The sequence below is a fragment of the Camellia sinensis genome, chromosome 4 (assembly GCF_055761805.1).
Source record: "Camellia sinensis isolate YWXY chromosome 4, ASM5576180v1, whole genome shotgun sequence".
NCBI classification, from domain to species: Eukaryota; Viridiplantae; Streptophyta; class Magnoliopsida; order Ericales; family Theaceae; genus Camellia; species Camellia sinensis.
This window is the reverse complement of record NC_138964.1, coordinates 86,238,355-86,258,595: the sequence shown is the minus strand read 5'-3', so window position 1 is coordinate 86,258,595 and position 20,241 is coordinate 86,238,355. Positions and strand designations below refer to the sequence as shown.

Below are 20,241 nucleotides of genomic sequence, written 5' to 3'. Positions count from 1 at the left end.
GGTTTGGGCACTTGTTCCACTATATTAGCCTTGGACTCAATGGGATTTGTACCCTTCCTATTTTCAGCCTTGCAGTTATCTTCCTCAATTCTTAGTCTTACAATAAGTTCATCCATGGTCATCTCTTCGTGTTTATGTTTTAAATAATTTTTGAAATCTTTCCAAGATGGTGGTAATTTTTCCACTAAAGCAGCAACTTGGAAAGATTCACTAAGAGACATACCCTCAGCATGAATATCATGCAAAATTAATTGAAAAGTTTGAACTTGAGAAATTACCATTTGGGAGTCCGCAATAACAAAGTCCAAAAATTTACCAACAACAAATTTCTTTGTACTGACATCCTCTGTCTTTTATTTTTTTCTCCAAAGAATCCCACAATTCTTTTGTTGTTTTCAGAGGGCTACAAACATTATACATCATGTTGTCTAGGCCATTGAGGATGTAATTTCTGCAAAGAAAATCAGAATGCTTCCATGCATTCACCGCGGCAACAAATTGCCGATCACTTTCATCCTCTTTAAGCATTGGAGTATCTTCACAGAGAAACCGGGCAAGATTAAGAGTTGTAAGATAGAACAATATTTTCTGCTACCATCTCTTAAACTAGGTGCCATTAAATTTTTCCAGTTTTTCTCCATGATTTATTGGAACTTGAACATGGTTTTGGGTAAGGATCGGAGTTGTTGTAACAATCAAAATTGGAGTACCACTTTCAGTTGTAGTAGCCATAGTATCTTATTATAAAAAATCAGAAAAACCAAAACCAAAGAACAAATTAATTTTCAAGTTACTATAACCAGAAAGTAAGTTGTAACACAAAATAATTTTATTTCTGTAGTTACTAAAACTAGAAAAATAAAATACAACACAATAATTTTCTTGTTACAAAAACCCAAAAATTATTTTATTGGATTAAAATAAAACAGGTTTTGTAAAATAAAATTTATTAATACAATGAAAACTTATTAAAGAAACAAAATCTATCTTAAGATTGTTGGACAATCTTTACTGTATTAAAAGAAATGATGAAGAAAGGAGAGAGACTATTTGATTACAAAAATCAAAATAGTACAAATATATATATATATATAAGAAACAAATTCTTATTTTGTTACAAAACAAAACAGAATCTGAAAATGAAAAATAATAAAAATAGGAAAGTAAACAAATCACTTCCAGTATTATTTTCTCGAACAAAATTTGATCAAGTCCAGTGTTTAACACTGTGTCCTTAAGACAGATTTGTCATCTCCGCGGTGCTTTCAGATTATGGACGTCTATCTCCCAGGATGAAGTGATCAACGACAATTTAGTAACAGCCCTACAAACTAAATGTTCAACCAACGCACTTTTTGTTTATACTCTTTCTCACAGGAAATTTATGCAACAATATGCAGGAAATCAGAGTAGAGAAGAAGAACGAAATTTTTTATTGCAAAATCCGAATGAGGGACTGACTATTTATCGGAGTAGAAGGTGGTTGTTAGGGTTTGAACTCAACAGACATGAATCTGTTTTGATTTGAACTCAACAAGTATGAAACTGTTCAAGTTTGAACTAAATAAATATGAACCTGTTCGGACAAGTATGGAACCTGTATAGAAAAGACTTAAGAGGTGCAAAGACCTAGCCGCCAAAATTTGAATTTAAAATGGTTAGAATTTATTTTCCAAATAAAAAAAAATTGAAATGTTTTTGGCCCAAAAAGAATTAGTATTGGGCCGAACAACCTAACCTAACCACACACCCGGGCCTGCCCAGACGAACGGACGGACGGACGGACGGCGACAGTGCACACGTGTGTTTGATTTGAGTCCAATGGGTCTACCCCACTTTGCCCATAACCTCACCCTTCCACAAAACTTGGATATCCCTTGGGGCCCTTCCCAAAATGCAAACCTAAGGCTTATAAACGCACACAAGGTTTGCCCACCAAACCAATGTGGAACAAACCTTAACTCCAACATTTATGGAAATTCCACCAAAAACACCATTTTCATGGAGCTCATTTTGGCATGAATTTCCCATTCACCTTATAATGGTTTTGAACAACCAAATACTACGTGAATCACAACGCAGCATAGAACGCGTTACCACCAATACCCGCTATAATAGGTGCTTGGCACCTAGTAAAATTATAGTCTAAAGTTGACTAAAAATATTGTTTCTGTACAGAATTTTCTCAACCATTCTAACAGTACATACAGTTCTTCAATATATACATATGCATTTGTAGAGGCCTGGTGGTATTTATTTATTTATTTTTCATTCTTGAGTTTGATGAGCTGGGATTGATTGATTGTAGTGGGTTTTCTTCTAAAATTTCTAGGATCTGTTTCATTTTTGCGGGGGGTAGCAAATTGGTTGCTGAAATACTTTTTCGGGGTTCGGATATGATATGGGGAGGGAGTTTGCAAATTTGGAATTGGGAGTTTGGAGATCACTATGACAAACTAATTTGAACAGACAAACAATTCACTTTCTCAATTTGAACAGATCTAAAAAAAATTAGATCTATTTTTTATCTTTTAAAAAATTTATATTTTTTTGGCAGATAATCTCTGAAACTTGTTTGGGTTGAATAGATCACTCACTCAATCATATAAATAAATCACATATACTTGAGAAAATATTTAAATAGATAGTTGAAAAAATTAAATAAATAAAAAAAATATTTAAGTAAATAGTCAAAAAAAATAAACAGATAAAATATTTGAACAGATAGCCAAAAAAAATGATGAAAAAAAATTCAACAGATAGATTAAGGGGTAAAATTAGAAATAAAATACATTCTAAAATAATAAAATGTACTTCTCATCACAATATTTTACAAAGAGTAGACCTCTAACTAAGAAAAATTACTCAAGGGACCTAATGCCTTATACATTCCTTAGATTGAACTTTCAATAATTTTCTCTATTAATTAATTGTTTTATTACATTTATTAAGAAAGACATTGTATGATATTTTAATATTAATTTTATCATAGAAATTTTTAATGACATGAAAAAGTGTTGAACTCAACAACTAAAGATACTTTATTTTTAGTAAATAGATTATTTCATAGTTGCTATCTTTTATGACTAAATGTCGATACAAAAAAATATCCTATTTGTATATATTTATCTAATTTTCACTTTTTATACTAGTAAAAATTAATCTTATAATCAAAATTTCTTTTTCAAATTTTTATTAGTATATATATTGTCACGACCTAAACTCGCCCCTAAAAGTTTGGTTCATGACCGGCCTGTACATAGGCCTCAAAACAGAATTTTAAAATGATATTTAACCAAATACGGGGCCTTAAGCGGAATGAATATTAATAAAAGACAACATCCATTGAGCTTGTGCATACATGATGGCTTAATTAGATTTAAGCATTTAAATACACTTCCATATATACATGTACGATCACAGAATTTATATAGATCTCACACACTCTTACATAAGACTTAATAATTTATATGACTCAGAACACAAATTAAGGCCTTCACACGGAGGCATACCCCAGGTGACTTGGCAGACAAGCGAACCTCAGTACAACTCTAGTGTCAATCTCCGATGGCTCACTTACAGAAATATACATAAAACGGACTGAGCAAGGCTCAGTGAATAATAGCAATGTAAGGAGGTTAAGTAAATGAGCATAATCTTAGAGAATGCAAATAAGCATATTAACCATCCACAAATCTTATTCATAACTACATCTCAAAACGGCCTCAGGCCCACATGTGATACAGAACAGCCTCGGGCCCATTTATGATACAGAATGGCCTTAAGCCCACAAATAATACAGAATGGCCTTAGGCCCACATAACGACAGCTGTTACACTTTGGAGGGTAAGTAGGACATCGACATGCACACTACTCCCCTTGGCCTCTGGCCACAAATTATCATTGATCCGAAACAAATTAGGGTTGGTGAGACGTCGGCATGTCATCACCTCCCTCATTTCTAGAGTTGTCCACTTTCAGTGGCTGATAACTGAACGGCCTTGGGCCCACTATTAATAAGAATAGAACGACCTTACGTCCATTTCGATGCCATCGTTCAATCATGTCTCTTAATTCAATCAAAGCATAATAGTAGTTGTATATGTCATTCACAAGTAACAATACATAAATCATAATCACAAGAAGTAAGTGAAACATATTGTTACACTACTATTACTCACAGTGATAGGTCCTGGTAATAATGGGACGATGTCCTCGTCTCGACCTACAACACAATGCACAAAACATAATATGAGATATAACCAACCTCTTTCTTTGCTCTTTAATTAATTAGCCATGGTGGTTCTAAACTCATTACTCCTCAATAGGTTGAAGTCCATGTCTCAGAAAATAGGAGGAATCGATAGAAAAATGGTTCAGACGAAGAAACGGTACAAACCGGTAAATAGAAAGTGAACAATCGTCACTAATTTGGGCATAACTATTTATGTACTTAGAATTTTGGAGTGAGACCACCACCAATGGAAACTAGACTTCTGGGGCTTGATTTTAGGCACAAGAATCACTCAAAACGGAGTCCGGATGCAAACGATATGCTTGTTCAAAGTTGGCTGGACAGAGCTGTCTCCGCACGTGCGGGAAACAGGGCCGCACGTGTGGGACTACGTGCCTTTTAGCAGAATCAAACTTGGTTTTGGGACTGGACTGCCGCACGTGCGGGAAGATCCGCCGCACGTGCGGCTCTGGGCAGTTTGCAGTCCGAAAATGGCTGTATAATTTGGAACCTCTCATTTTCGAAATCAAACCTCAATTTCATGTAAATCAAAGCCTAAAACTCTTTAATACATGATAAATTTCACATTATTAGCTTCCATCAAAAACCATAACCCCAAAATACTACTCAAATTCCCAAGCACAAGAATAAGATTAAGATTTAAAACACAAGAGCATTAAGTAGCCATGGTTTGGGGTTCAAAGCTCACTTATATGGTGGAATCCTCTTTAGCCTCTTTAAGAACCATAAAATTCCTACAAGAAACTAAGTTGTAACATAATTCATGCCATATTCAAAGATTCAACATTTTCTTACTTGAAGAAACAAGACCCATACATACAATCATAGATAACCCAAGAAACTCACTCTTTAGTTTATGATCTTCAAGGATTGAGAGAGAGAATGTTACCTTAAGCCTTTACCATCACTTATTCTTGTATAACCATGATGAATTCAAGCCAAATCCTTGATTTCTTCATCATTCTCAAGTTTTCCCTTCTTCTCTTGCTTCTCTCTTGCTCTCTCTCCAGATTTTTCTTTCCTTAGATATTTTCTTGGCTCAAAGGTTGAGTTGAACAACTCATATAGCATATCTATATATATATATATATATAAGCTTTCCACAAATAGGAAGGGCCAAACACGCCCTTACGAATTGCACAAAATCAAATTTCAATTAAACTTTCCAGATGACTCTAAAAATTACGCTGATCATAAATATGTCCTCTGTTCTGGTTTCTGAAGTCTCTAAGGCCTTCAATTTGCAGTACAAAGTTAACCACCCAAACATGCTTTAACGAATCAGACGAATTAAATTTCCAATTAATATTCCCAAATAGCTCTAAAAATTCTCATTAACATATCAATGCACTCAATTCCGATTTTTGAACCCATAAAGGTCGGCAATTCAACTTTAAAGTTGCAACTCAACAGATAATGCTTCAATTCAAACAGATATCATTAAATTAAAATGCATTAACCCACAAGGGTATAACAGTAATTTCGGATATGGATTTTGGGGTCGTTACATATATACTATGGGTGTAAGCCCACCCAATGAGTGTGCTATTAATTTTGTAAAATATAAATTTTCATTTTGAAGTAAAAACATATGTACTATCTGTTAATCAAGTGGTAAGGGCATTGTTTTCCAAACCCAATATATATATATATATATATTAGGTTCAAATCTTGTGTACTTTACTTTATAATTTTTTTTCCCCTTTCTTGATATACGAAAATTCACTTGACAAAAAGAGAGAGAGTAAGCTTCAAGAGACTAAAATGAGTTGTTCAAATCTTGTGCGCTTTACTTTATAATTTTTTTCCCCTTTCTTGATATAAGAAAATTCACTTAACAAAAGAAGATAGTAGATTTCAAGAGACTAAAATGAATTATTTAAATATATAATAATATAGATGTTTGGCCTCATATGAAAATCCTGAGTCTGTCCTTGGCCACAAATAAGTCCATAAATTTCATCCCTTCATATCTTTTCTAATTGATGACATAATTCCAACATCACTAGCAGAATTATGGGTTCGAAGGTTCCAATTATTGTCAAGCATTGCTGTGAAGAATGAATTATGGTTGGCGTTGGAGAGGGTGGTGATTGTGGTTTCCAAGATTTTTCCAAACAACGTTAAATTTTACTCTGTTTTTGCAAATTCCCATTGTTTAATAAGTGGAAGTTTGGACAGACCCAGATTGTTAAATATCAAAGCTTTGAATATTGTAGTGCAAAATACTTGTGAAAAGTTGGCTTGTCATTGAATGAAATCAGAGACCTAGTTTAAATGGGCTTACAGAAACAAACTGAAAGGAAAATCTAGGAAAATAATATCCCACGTCTAACATGCAACGCCCCGAAAATAATCAACATGAACTCCCCAGTTGAACAAACATTCACTATGTAAAGACAATAACTCTTCCATTTTCATATACAACAAGTGGGTTTAATACAGAAAGTTCCACATGCGATATACATTCACAACACAAAAGAATATATGAATCTATAGCATGTGAAGCATCTAATCATAAAACAATAAAATGCCCTTAAGGGCTTACATCTTCCAAGGCAACAGCTCGGTTACACAAAATGGTCTCTCGGACCCATACAAGTTAGCCCTTGGCTTTACAAAATTACAACAAAAGAGAGAGCTATTTACTCTTCACAAAATAATATCCACGCCCCTAGTTTGGCGGGATCACCACATCTTTACCAGCACCAAATCCCATAGGGGTGAGCATAAGCCCAGTAGAGTAAATCCTTAACAAAGTACATATATTTATGTGAGATATCAAACATTAATGCAAATTCTACGCCATGCAATGCCATTTAAAAATTTCTCACACACCAAGCTTTACTTGAAACTCATCATGACTCATTAGCTCAATTAAAATCTCATCAATTTCTTTTCCAAATGTCCGATTTAATCACAAGGGGCAGTAAATACGACACTGGGCAAGAGATCTGAGTCAACATCGGAGAAACTCAAAGGTCCGATGTTTCCAGCTACGATGGACGAGCCATCGACACCAACTGAGAATGCTATCAGTACGAGTTGGTCTGATATGGTGGAGGAAGAGTACAATAGCTTCCTAAATCTACCAGATAGTGTAGTTTTAGCGCGTAATAGAGGGGAACACAAGAATATCGTTGAAGCCTCAGTTCCAGTTAGGGCTTCTGATTCTGATATACAGATTCCGATTAGGGATGCTCCATCCTTCCAACGAGGAGGCGTCAGGGGGGGTGGAAGTTATCGAGGGGGAAGAGGAGGTCGAGGGGATGCAGGTGGTAGGAGATCTAACGAGTCTGAGGGCCAAGAACATCGCTCGTGGGCAAACATCACTGCTGCATCAACCCGGTCAAACATCAAACTCAGGTATATCCCTCCTTCTTCTTTTGAGGATAGTGTTGTGGTTAATATGCCCCCAAGGACTGATCCGTTAGAGAAATGGGACTCCTGCCTAGTGGGCTATTTTGTGGATAAGGGAGTGGGTTACAATTATTTGCGTAACAGTGCTTTTGGGATGTGGAAAACTCAGGGGCTCAAGGAGGTTCTTACTAATGGGGATGGGTTTATGTTCTTTATATTTGACACCCCTGATAGTTGCAGAGAAGTTCTTGAAGGAGGTCCATGGTACATAGGAGGTTATCTTCTTATTCTAAAACAATGGAAAAGGATGATGAAGCTATCTAAAGATAAATCCACAAAAATTCCAGTATGGGTGAAGTTCTTTAACATCCCCTTGGAATATTGGGATCCTGATGGATTAAGTAGGGTTGCAAGTGCAATTGGACATCCCCTCTTTATGGACCAGCTTACGGCTCGGGGTAGTAGGGTGGCTTTTGCTAGAATCTGTGTGGAAATTGAGGCTACCTCAAAACTGCCCACTTATTTTCAAATTAGACATGATGATGAAGCTGTTCTAATCCGAGTTGAATATCAGGGGCTGCCGTCAAGGTGTCAACATTGCCAAATATTTGGACATAGTACTCAAAAGTGTGTGTCTCAACAGGTGGCTAAGTTGATTTCTATGCAGAAGACATCTGAGGAAAATGTAAGTGCTCTAGACGAGGGTTGGACCACTGTCGCAGCTAAGGGGAAGAGGAAGGTGGGTGATCCTGTGCTGGAAACTATCCCAGAAGTGGTGGAACTCCCAGCTCCAGCTTCTACAGCAGATCCAGTTTCAGCTCCAGCTCCTGAAACTGCTTCCACTGAGGTGGACTCATCTGATCAATCCTTTGACACTCAGGAGACTTCTGTGACCAAGAGCTTATCCGGGGAGGAGCAAAGCTCTGAAAGCAGTGATGTGGATAGGTTCCAAAAGAAGGTGTTCGAGATTGCAAAGCTGGTGGTCCCCAATGCTGCTGAAATGTTGGACACTGCGATTAAAGAAGTTAAGGCTGAAAAGGCGATCCATAGTTCTGCTACCCCATCCCAGCAGGTGAAGAACAGACCCTCTGGCAAAGGCAGCAGCAGCCAGAGGAAGAAAAAGAGGTAATCAAAGTTTCAGTTGGTTGTGGGTTTGTCTTTTTTGTGGGTTTTGTCTTTACCTCCTTTTTGTGTCCCTATGAATGTAAAAATTGCTTCATGGAATGTTAGAGGTTTGAATGATCCCTCTAAACATAAAGAAGTTAAAAAGTTTGTGCTTAAAGAGAATATTCATGTCATGGGGGTTTTGGAAACCAAAATAAAACAGTCTAAAGAGAGTAGTATCTGCGTTAAATGTTTTGATCAATGGTCTATGCTCTCTAACTCACAACCAACTGAAACTGGTAGAGTCTGGGTGTGCTGGAACAATGTTTTTTGTGATGTTCAAATGGTTTCTATGTCTAATCAGCATATTTTGTGTAAAATTATTGAATTGGCTTCCAATGAAATCTTTTATGCAACTTTTGTTTATGCTGAAAATAAGCACACATTGAGAAAGGTTTTTTTTGAATCTATGCTTGATATCTCCCGTGTTAAATCCAAAGTTCCTTGTGTTTTTCTGGGTGATTTTAATGCTATTAGATACCAGCAGGAAAAAATTGGGGGGAGTTCAAATTGGACTAATGATAATGAGGAATTTAATTCTTATATTAATGCTTCTGAGCTGGCTGATTTGTCTTACGGTGGTTGCCAATTTACCTGGGCTAACAATAGGAGGGAGGGGACCTATATAGCTACCAAAATTGATAGAGTTCTGGTTAATGAGGCTTGGTTGGACAAATTTCCTGAGGCTACTGCCCAGTTTCTCCCCTCTGGTATTTCTGACCACTCCCCTGCAGTGGTCAATATCAGTGCCACCAAGTGCTCTTTCAAAAAACCTTTCAAATACTTTGATTTCTGGTCTCAACATCCAGATTTTCTGGGTACTGTTTCTAACACCTGGGGGCAGTACATTCAAGGGGTTCCTATGTTCAGGGTCTGTCAAAAACTCAGAAAGCTTAAAGCTAGTCTCAAGCTTCTGAATAAGAAAGACTTTAGTGACATTTCTACTCGTGTCCAAATTGCAAAAACTAATCTGGATCTTATTCAATATAAACTTGACAAAGACCCTTTGAATAGTGTTTTGCAAGCCCAAGAGAGAGAGGATCTGAATAAGTATATTGAGCTTAGCAAAGTTGAAGAGAGCCTTGCTCTTCAAAAATCCAGAGTGCAGTGGCTTGGTCTTGGGGATAGAAATAGCAAATTCTTCTTTAGGTCTGTGAAAAGTAATATCAATAGAGGGAAGATTTTGAGTGTTGTCATGAGTGATGGTTCTAGGTCTACTCATAGTACTGATGTTCACACCTCCTTTATTAATTTTTATACCAACTTGTTTGGTACCCCTTCTGTGGATCAGTACCAGGGCCTTGAGAGGATTCAATCTTTGGTGGATAAGAAAGTCTCTCTCTCTCAATCTGTTTTAATGTCCAAGCCTGTGTCTGAAAATGAAATCAAAGAGGTTTTTTGGTCTTTAAAGTCCAATAAAGCCCCTGGCCCGGATGGGTATTCCGCTGGTTTTTTTAAGAGCTCTTGGGATATAGTTGGTAAGGATGTCATTCTAGCTATTAAGTCTTTCTTTGACTCTGGTAAACTTCTTTCTGAGGTTAACAGTACCATTATAGCTCTTATTCCTAAGGTTCCTAATCCTACTCATGTTGGTGACTATAGACCCATCTCTTGTTGTAATACCATCTACAAGTGCATTGCCAAGATCATAGCTAATAGAATTAAATTGGCCCTCCCTGATTTGATTGATCCTGTGCAGTCTGCGTTTGTTCAAGGTAGAAGGATCTCGGACAACATTTTCTTGTCCCAAGAGATTATGAGAGGTTACCATAGGAGTTCCCACTCCCCTAAGTGTGCCATGAAAGTTGATATCATGAAAGCTTATGATACTGTGAGATGGGACTTTATCATTGATATCCTTAAAGCTATGGCTTTCCCTCCTTGTATGATTACCTGGATAAAGGCTTGCATTACGAGTCCTTCTTTCTCGATTTGTATTAATGGGAGCCTTCAGGGGTATTTTAAAGGGGCGAGGGGTTTAAGACAAGGGGATCCTATGTCCCCGTATCTCTTTGTGTTGGCCATGGAAATTCTTGCCAGAATTCTTGCTGAGAAATCTAGGAGCCCTTTGTTCAAATTCCACTGGAGGTGTGAGAAAACTAAAATTGTCAACCTTTGCTTTGCTGATGATTTGATGATTTTCAGTAAAGGGGACCCTGGTACTGTTTCTCTTATCATGCAGGGATTGGATGAATTTAGGAATCTGTCTGGTCTTACCCCTAATTCTAGTAAGAGTAACATTTTTTTCTCGGGGTGTAGTAGTGAGCTTAAAGAGAATATTCTTCGGATAGCCAATTTTACTGAGGGCTCCCTCCCAGTGAAATACCTTGGTGTGCCTCTTATCACTACCAAGCTTAAAGCATCTGATTGTCATACTCTGGTTGAGAGAATTACTAAGAGGATTAAAAGTTGGACCAATAAACTGCTTTCTTATGCTGGTAGAGCCCAACTCATCCAGTCTATTCTATTTTCTATGCAAGTGTACTGGTCCTCTCTTTTTATCCTCCCTAAGAAAATCATTGGTGACATTGAGAGCCTCCTTAGATCTTTTCTTTGGTCTGGGGTTGAGTTGAAGAAACATAGTGCTAAGATTGCTTGGAGATATATCTGCAGGGAAAAAAATGAGGGTGGCCTTGGTTTCAAAGACTTAGCTACCTGGAACAAGGCTGCTATAGCCAAACATGTTTGGTACTTGTTTTCTGGGGGTGATTGTTCCATGTGGTGCCAATGGGTCAAGGCTTACTTGCTTAAAGGGAGGAGCTTTTGGGCTGTTAGAACTCCTAGTGATCCCTCATGGGTTTGGAGGAAAATCCTGTCTCTTAGGCATTTAATCTATCCTCACATCAAGTTTAAAATTGGTAATGGGGAAAATGTGTTCCTGTGGTATGACAATTGGCACCCGCTTGGTTCGTTGTGGCATAGGTTTGGTCCTAGAATTCTTTATGACACTAATCTTCCTGACAGCACCAAGGTTAGCTCTATAGTCTCTAATGGTTCTTGGAAGTGGCCTATCTCTAACTCTTGGGAGATAAAGGAGTGGATCTCTTCTACCCCTTTATCCTTCCTTCCTTCCCTTGGCTCTTCTGATACTCCGTTTTGGAATTTGGCTGCTGATGGTGACTTCTCTATCCAGTCAGCTTGGGATTGTTGGAGGGATAAGGGCCCCAAAGTCACTTGGTCCAAACTTATCTGGGGCCCCCCTTCAATCCCTAGGGTTAGTTTTATTGTTTGGTTAGCCATCAATGAGAGACTTAATACTGGTGATAGACTCAAAACCTGTGGTCTTGTTACTAATCCTTGCTGCCCTTTCTGTCAAGATCCTGAGGAGACACATTCTCATCTTTTCTTTAGATGCATATTTTCTTCTAGGATTTGGGGTGGTATCCTTGCCAAGAGTAAATCTAACTGGCCTTCTTTGCCTTGGTTGGAAACTGTTGATTTTGCTGTTAGATCTATCAGTGGCACCTCCTTGAAAATGGTGATTCTTAAGCTATCATTTCTGTGCACTGTCTACCACATCTGGATAGAGAGGAATAGTAGGATCTTCAATAAGGCCCAAAAGCCTGAAGAGGTTGTTACTAACTCTATTATCCAAATGGTTAGGGGTAGGCTTCTTTCTTTGGAAAATGTTAAAATTTCTGCAGGTGATAATTGGCTTTTGGAGGAATGGAGTCTTCCTCTCAAACTCTTGCAGCAGCACCATACTATTGCAGCTGGCCGGAGAATGAGTGATGTGAGGTTACATACATTGAGGGTTGAGTGATGGTGAGCAACTACTGTGGGGTTTACTAACTGGGTGCTCCTTTGCAGGTTATCATGAATCCTAAATCTTCTCCTACATTGATGGGTCCGTATGGAGGGTTGAGTGCTGTGAGCTACCTATATATTTCCAGACATTGTGGGTTGAGTGATGAGAGACAATACACATACTTTATGCTAACTTTTATTATATCTTATATATGGTTTGTGCAGGTTCTTGGAGCTTTCAAGTATAATGCCCTTCTGATCCTTTCGAGGTATCATGTGAGTTGTGGGCCTAGTGTTGTGAGATCATATATGGAGTGGAGAGACATACTGTGTTGTGGGTCGAGTGAGGAGAGCTCCTATATTGTGTGTCTGTTATTTCTTCTCCTTTATGATTTACGACAGGTTCACTTGTTGGTGAGGAGGTGTGATGCTGCGTACAGTGCAGTTGCAGGGAAGTGCTGCTGGCATCCTGGATTTTTGGCGTGGAAGGGTGCTGGATACATGCTACACAGATTCGGGTGGCAGTATGAAGGGTGTGTCTGTACCATGGTGATGGCTGCTGCTAGCGCCTTGCTGTGCTACAGGAGGGAGAAAATCAGTTGTTCTTCATTGCTTTTTTTGCATAATTTAGTAGTGTGTTTAGCTTATTCCTACGGGCTGTGTAGGAGTATTTTTGTACTTCTTTGTATTCCTAATAGCTGTCCTAGTAACAATGTTTCGGCTTGCACACATTTTAACAGTTTAGTTTTGTTTTTGTTTCTCATTCCTAGCCCTACGGGATGTGTAGGGAATGTTGTTTTTGTCTTGGCTCGTGCCTTTTGTGGATACAGTGTCCAGATTCTTTTGCTTGGTGCTACAGTAGCAGGAGGTTCTCTTCAAGATCATAGCCTCCTGGATCCATGCTTCAGTTTGCTCTCTTCGTCTAGGTTGTTATAATTATTTATATTTCTTGTTCACTCTTCCTATTGCTAGATTATAGGAATGGTGAACAGGTTGTTGGCTTTTGTTCTGTCCTCTGTATAGCTGTGTTAGGTCCTGGGGTATGCCCCTTGTAGCTGTGTAAATTTTCTTGTTTTATTTTATCTCTTATTCACCCAAAAAAAAAAAAAAAAAAAAAAAAAAAAAAAAAAATACGACACTGGTAATCCCTAGGCTGGTGTCTGCAAGTAGACTCTACGAGTACTACCAAACTATCATTTTTACCGATATTAACCGAAAGGCTCGACACCTATCCGCGCGGTTTTCTGGTCTTTCACCAAGGACACTCAGGCCAACTTATCAAATTTCCTCTACACCACCTAATTGGACTTACCACGTATTTACCCCTTAAGCATTTCCATTAGTTCTCATTACAACATAAATGTTCTCAAGATGAACATGATGAAAATGTGCAATAATGATAATAAACTAAATGAGAATGTGGTGCAATAATTAATATCTCATAACATTTTAAACATCTCTACAAAAATGTCAACATTCACATTTTCCATTTCTTCTCTTAAAAGCTCCTTCACAAGATAATCATGTGTCATCAAACACATGGCTACAATGTCACCTTTCACAAGTCTCACAATCCAGTCTCTCTCCAAGACCACATATGGTGTTTTCAAACATTAACCTTCAATGTTAAAATTTTCAAAGTCCATATTACGTAAAAATTACCATTTCACAATTATATGTTCTCATATTATTTACAATAGTTCCAACACATATTACTCATTTCTAATATAAATCATTTTAGTGATCATTTTGTAAAAACAATATCATGAAATCTACACATAGTCATTCTTATATCACAAGAGAATAAGATTCACTCTAGACATTCCCATTCATTCTAAAAATTTCCCAAATTTCTAGGGTTTTTCACAAAACTCAAACAATGTTCATTTCTTTTATAAAATCCCTTCATACACCTCAATCTCAACCCATTTTACCCAAAACTTCAAGAAAAATCATTAAATGAATACAAGATAGGGTTTATTTTACAAAATCATCAATTTCTTTGGCCATCAAAACCCTTTTTCGAAATAGCTAAAGGAGCTCACAAATATCATCTCAAACTCACATAGATATATATATATATATATGTGACTCAAAGGAAACCCTACCTTAAGGATTGATGAAGGAAAGAGAGATGAAACCCTAGCTTTGATAAAAGGCTCTTCAATCTTCCACCACACCAAGAGAAGCTCTAGTTTGATCTTCAAGAGTAGAGAGAGAGATGATGAAGATCTCTACTCAAGATTTTCAAGAATCAAAGTGTTTTAGGGCTTTGTTGAATGTTTCTAGAGAGAAGGGGGGAGAAATGAGGTTTAGAGTGAGAGAAAAAGGCTCAAAATGACATATAGGTTTGGCCAAAAGACTTTTAAAAAAAAAACAGAGTTTCGGATGCCCAGACTACAGCACGTGCGACACCCAGCTCCACACGTGCAGAGCACCCCTTCCCGCACATGCGGCCTTCATTCCTGCACTTGCGGGGCTCCTCTCGTACCTCCTTCTGCATGTGCCTTTTAGGCAGAATGCAAACCACCCAAAATTCCCTCTTCCCGCACGTGCGGCTTGGCCTCCCGCACGTGCAGCCCTAGCCCAATAGCCCATAAAATTTTCTCTCTGCCCCTGGGCACTCCGGACTAGACCCCGCACTTCCCGGAACGAGTGAGATTCAACGCCGAACACCACAAGAACAAGGATTCTATTTTAAAAGCAAGTTCCAAATTTTTCAAGTCCGATGAAAAATGAAAGAAAGATGGGGTGAAGAAAGAAGAAGATGGAGGAAAAGAAAGGAAAGAAAAACCCGATCGTCACAACTAACAGCTCTAGACTTATGGGATTCTCTAAAGGAATAGATCAAATGCTAATTAAGTCCCTAACAAATAGGGCTTATTTAACAAAGGAAAACAAAAACAACAGCTAAATATTTAACACTTTCCCCTAAACTGAATGCTACTTAAGCAATCAGTTTTACAAAGGAAATTGAATAGACTCCAAGCAAACCTTACAGTTTCATAAATGCTTCCAACTTCAATGGTTTGGTTAATATATCAACGATCTAGACTTGACTCTGACAATACACCAACTCAACCACTTCTTCTTTTGTAAGGTCATGAAGAAAATGAAACCTAACATCTATATGTTTGCTTATTCCATGTAGCACTAGATTCTTCAAGAGTTTAATAGTTGAACTATTATCACAATAAATCAATGTTGGTCCAACCCGATTGCAATATAACTCTTCGAGAATTCTTCTTAACCCAACAACTTGGCAAGCACAAGAAGCAGCTACTATGAATTCAACTTCAGTTGTGGATAAGGTGACAACATGCTGCTTCTTCGGGGACCATGAAATAGCTCCTGAACTCAGCATAAAAACATGCCCAGATGTACTCTTTCTATCTTCCAAATCCCCAATATAATCACTATCACTAAACCCAATTAATTTATTCCCTTCCCCCTTCTTGTAAAACACTCCATAATCAACAGTACCTTTCGAGTATTGAAGCACTCTTTTTGCAGCTTGAAGATGAAGTTTAGTTGGAGCTTCCTAGAATCTGCTGATGAGACTAACCACAAACATCATGTCTGGTGGAGTGGCTGATAAATACATCAAGCTACCAACAATTTGTTTGTAATGAGTGCTGTCAACTCTTACTCCTTTTGCATCTCTTGTGAGCTTACAACCTGCAACAACTGGATTCTGAACAGGATTGCAATCAGTCATCCCAAACCTTTCTAAAACTTCTTAAGCATACTTTATTTGGCCGATGAAAATTCCAGCTGGTGATTGCACCACCTCAATACCAAGAAAGTAACGCATCTTTCCAACATCAGTCATATCAAACTCATCCATCATAGACTTTTTAAACTCAATAAACATTGTTTCATCATTTCCAGTGAATATCAAGTCATCTACATATAGACAAACAATTAGACGGTTACCTCACTCTCCAGATTTGACATACAAAGTATGCTCATAGGGACCTTTTTGGAAGCCAACACTTAAGAAGTAAGAATCTATATGACTGTACCAAGCCTGGGGTGCTTGTTTCAGTCCATATAGAGCCTTTTTCAGTCTATAAACTTTTTGCTTATTCCCTTTCTGTACATAACCTGGAGGTTGACCAATGAAGACTTGCTCATTCAACTCACCATTAAGAAAAGAAAATTTTACATTAAGCTGATAAATGGACCAAGAATTTTGTGTTGCCAATGAAACCACCAAAACAAATGGTGTCATGCCTTGCAACAGGTGCAAAAACTTCAACATAATCAACGCCATATTCTTGTGTATATCCCTTAGCCACCAGCCAAGCCTTAAATTTGTCAGCCTCTCCTTTCTCATTTAGCTTTGTTTTGTAGATCCATTTAACACCAATGGTTTTCTTTCCTTCAGGAAGATCAGTTAATTTTCAGGTATCATTCTTTTCAATTGCTTCTATCTCTTCATCCATGGCTTTCCGCTTTTTTAAGTTCTTGATAGCATCATTAAATACTATAGGATCACTATCTGTAAATAGAGCAAGATGAGCAAAAGTTTCATCATCAGATAATTCATTCCCACTTACATAGTCGGTCATCCAATTGGGTCTTTTTCTTGGACGTTGAACATCTTCACTTGAAGGTTCAATTTCAGCTAGCTGATTTAATGGAACATCTGATAAACTGTCTCTAGAGGATTCCACTTCTTCTTCAGTGTTACTTTCATCTTTGGTATCTAAATCAACTGAAACAGTTTTAGTTCTGGTGATACTCCAATCCCGGCTGCTGTCTTCATCAAACACCACGTCACGGTTAATGATTATTTTTTGAGTGAGTGGATTAAACAGTCTATATGCTTTGGATTCTTCACTGACACTTAGCAACACACATTTCACCCCTTTGTCATCAAGTTTGCTTCTCTTCTTGTCAGGTACATGTACATAGGCTATGCATCCAAATATCTTGAAATGATCAACTGCTGGTTTGTGCCCAATCCATGCTTCCTCTGGTGTCATGGTCTTTATAGAAAGTGTAGGGCTTCTATTCAACACATGAATGCTCCAATTTATAGCTTTAGGCCAAAAACTCTTAGGAATGTTCTTCCTTGCAATCATGTTTCACACCATATTTAGGATCGGGCGATTTTTTCTTTCTGACACACCATCTTGTTGTGGTGTGTATCTGACAGCAAGCTGTCCACGAGTGCCATTTCTCACACACAAGTTAGTGAATTCATGTGAGGTAAACTCACCTCCACGATAATTACGGAAAACCTTTATGGACTTGCCAATTTCTTTTTCAACTTGAGCTTCAAATCTTTAAATACAACAATAGCCTCAAACTTTTCTATCAAAAACTAAGCCCATGTTTTTCGACTATAGTCATCAGTAAAGGTAATGAAGTACCCTTTGTTGCCATTTGATGTTGGATTAATTGACCCGCAAATGTCTGAATGGACTAGCTGCAATGGTTAGGTGGCTTTCATGCACTCTTTTTAGGAAATGGGTCATGATGCTGCTTGCCAATGATGCAATCCTCACAAACCTTTGAAAGAGATTGAATATGTAGCATTTTCTTTTGTTGCAAGGTTTTCAGCCCATTAAAGTTCAAGTGCCCATATCGATAGTGCCACAGTTATGCAAGATCTTGTACTGTTGACTTGTGACATATTTGATCAGCATGTTCAGTCCGAGTTTGCATAGGAAACATCCGATTTCCTATCATTTTTAACCTTTGCAATAATGCCCTTCTGTGGATGATGAATCTGACAGCAACCTTTTTGAATGATGATGGTAAAACCTTTCTCTTGTAACTGACCAAGACTAATCAAATTACTTTTGAGTGCTGGAACATAAAACACGCCAGTAATAATGTACATATTGTTATTCATCTGAACTTTGATGTTACCCTTCCCCATGACACATATATTAGTATTGTTTCCAAGTTTCACGTTCTCTCTAAAAGTCTCATCTAAATCACAGAAGAGGTGTTTGTCACCACTCATGTGATTGCTGCAGTCAGAGTTTAAGTACCATGTATCATCTGATTTAGTCTTCCTTTTGTCGATGTACACCATAAAAAGTAGCCCTTCGTCAGTTTCAGCAAAATTCATCTTTGTATCCTTCTCCTTGTCAGGGCATTCATATTGGAAATGGCCAAGCTTATGACAGTGATAGCATTACATACTTGCCTTGTCAAATGGTGCTTCTTGATCGTAGAAAAGCTGGCGTCATCTACCTCTTCCTCTTCCTTGAAATCTGCCACGTCCTATGCCTCTCCCAGAGGATGTTTCTCCTTGAATTATAACTTGCAAGGCTTGCTCCTCCACAACATGACTAGTTATCCTCTGTTAATGTACCAGCAATGAGCTCTGCAACTCATTAATTGAAAAATTGTCAATGTCATGAGATTCTTCAACGGAACATACAACATAATCAAATTTGGGAGTCATTGAGCAAAGGATTTTCTCAATGACTGCAACATTTCCCATTTTCTTTCCATGAATACTAATTTTGTTTGCAATTGCTAGTGTTCTTGCAAAATAATCATTGACTGACTCCTTTCTCTTCATGTGAAGAGTCTCAAACTCTTGGCGAGGAGCTTAAAGTTGTACACGTTTGACTCTTGTTGTGCTTTGACACTTCTTTTTCAGGGAGTCCAAAATCTCTTTAGCAGTGTCCTTCTTGAGGATGGTTTCCAAGATGGCATGATCTATTGCTTGGAACAAGTATTTCTTTGCCTTCAAATCCTTCAGCTTTTGTTCTTCGAGAACCTTCATTTGTGCATCATTCAAAACTACATTGTCTGCTAGTTCAGCAATACCATTCGCTATAAGACCCCAGCACTCTTTAGATCACAAAAAGTTTTCCATCAGTGTGCTCCAATGGTCATAGTGACCCTCAAAGCGAGGGATTGCTGGTTGCACAAAACTACTATTTTCTGATGCCATGTGATCTTGCTGCTGCAAGTGGGAAGACTGTTGCTTCTTTGATAATCAGGCCCCTTGATGGCGCTATGATACCAAATGTTAAATATCAATGCTTTGAATATTGTAGTGCAAAATACTTGTGAAAAGTTGACTTGTCATTGAATGAAATCAGAGACTTGGTTTAAATAGGCTTATAGAAACAAACTAAATAGAAAATCAAGAAAAATAATATCCCACGTCTAATAGCTCTAGACTTATGGGATTCTCCAAAGGAATGGATCAAATGCTAACTACGTCCCTAACAAATAGGGATTATTTAACAAAGCAAAACAAAAACAACAGCTAAATATCTAACACCGATGAGAATTTGAAAACAGGCTCGGCGTTGAATTTATATTTTAGTTTGTCCTGGTTTTAATCAGTCTTCAACACTTGGGTAGGTTTTAATTTTTTGAATTTAATTTTTTTAAAATTATTATTTTTATTTATAATGAATTTTTTTAATCTTTTAAATATATATATATATATATATTGCTTTTTAGATACACTTAAATAAATACAATGAAAAAGTATAATATTTGTAGAAAATTTTTTTTAAAACAATCATTAAATATCAAAATAAAAAAAACATGAAAATTCAATACATTTTCATATTTTTGAGTATTTATTATATTTTACATATTTTTTTTACAAGTATTTTACTGTTTAAATACATTTAGGTTAGTTGTATCTAAAAAGTAAAAATATCGTTTAAAATATTAAAAATATTCATTAAAAAAACACGAATAACGAAAAATTCAATGTTTAAAAA

The 20,241-nt window shown here is 37.3% G+C and overlaps 3 protein-coding genes across 3 annotated transcripts; 1 reads left to right on the top strand and 2 right to left on the bottom strand.

Moving 5' to 3' along the window:
* Positions 1–7,256: 7,256 nt before the first annotated feature.
* Positions 7,257–13,462, top strand: LOC145823870 (uncharacterized). The gene is made up of 6 exons (XM_082923412.1): positions 7,257–8,740; positions 8,846–12,512; positions 12,590–12,649; positions 12,752–12,802; positions 12,929–13,059; positions 13,297–13,462. The coding sequence occupies exons 1-6, from the start codon at positions 7,257–7,259 to the stop codon at positions 13,460–13,462; spliced, it is 5,559 nt and encodes a 1,852-aa protein (XP_082779538.1).
* A 3,470-nt stretch (positions 13,463–16,932) lies between these two features.
* Positions 16,933–17,616, bottom strand: LOC145823869 (uncharacterized). Its single transcript, XM_082923411.1, has one exon. The coding sequence runs from the start codon at positions 17,614–17,616 to the stop codon at positions 16,933–16,935; it is 684 nt and encodes a 227-aa protein (XP_082779537.1).
* Positions 17,617–18,185: 569 nt separating this feature from the next.
* LOC145823868 (uncharacterized) lies at positions 18,186–19,073 on the bottom strand. The gene is made up of 2 exons (XM_082923410.1): positions 18,861–19,073; positions 18,186–18,629 (listed from the first exon to the last, which is right to left on the bottom strand). The coding sequence occupies exons 1-2, from the start codon at positions 19,071–19,073 to the stop codon at positions 18,186–18,188; spliced, it is 657 nt and encodes a 218-aa protein (XP_082779536.1).
* Between the last annotated feature and the right edge of the window lie 1,168 nt (positions 19,074–20,241).

Bases quoted from the DNA above. Each gene is read 5' to 3' on its own strand.
- LOC145823870 (XM_082923412.1), top strand. From the start codon at position 7,257: ATGGACGAGCCATCGACACCAACTGAGAATGCTATCAGTACGAGTTGG. The intron at 12,803-12,928 runs GTGAGTTGTGGG...GATTTACGACAG, and splicing joins TGATCCTTTCGAGGTATCAT to GTTCACTTGTTGGTGAGGAG. The intron at 13,060-13,296 runs GTGTGTCTGTAC...TCTCATTCCTAG, and splicing joins TTCGGGTGGCAGTATGAAGG to CCCTACGGGATGTGTAGGGA.
- LOC145823869 (XM_082923411.1), bottom strand. From the start codon at position 17,616: ATGATTGCAAGGAAGAACATTCCTAAGAGTTTTTGGCCTAAAGCTATA.
- LOC145823868 (XM_082923410.1), bottom strand. From the start codon at position 19,073: ATGAAGAGAAAGGAGTCAGTCAATGATTATTTTGCAAGAACACTAGCA. The intron at 18,630-18,860 runs GTACATTAACAG...TGCCCTGACAAG, and splicing joins AGTTGCAGAGCTCATTGCTG to GAGAAGGATACAAAGATGAA.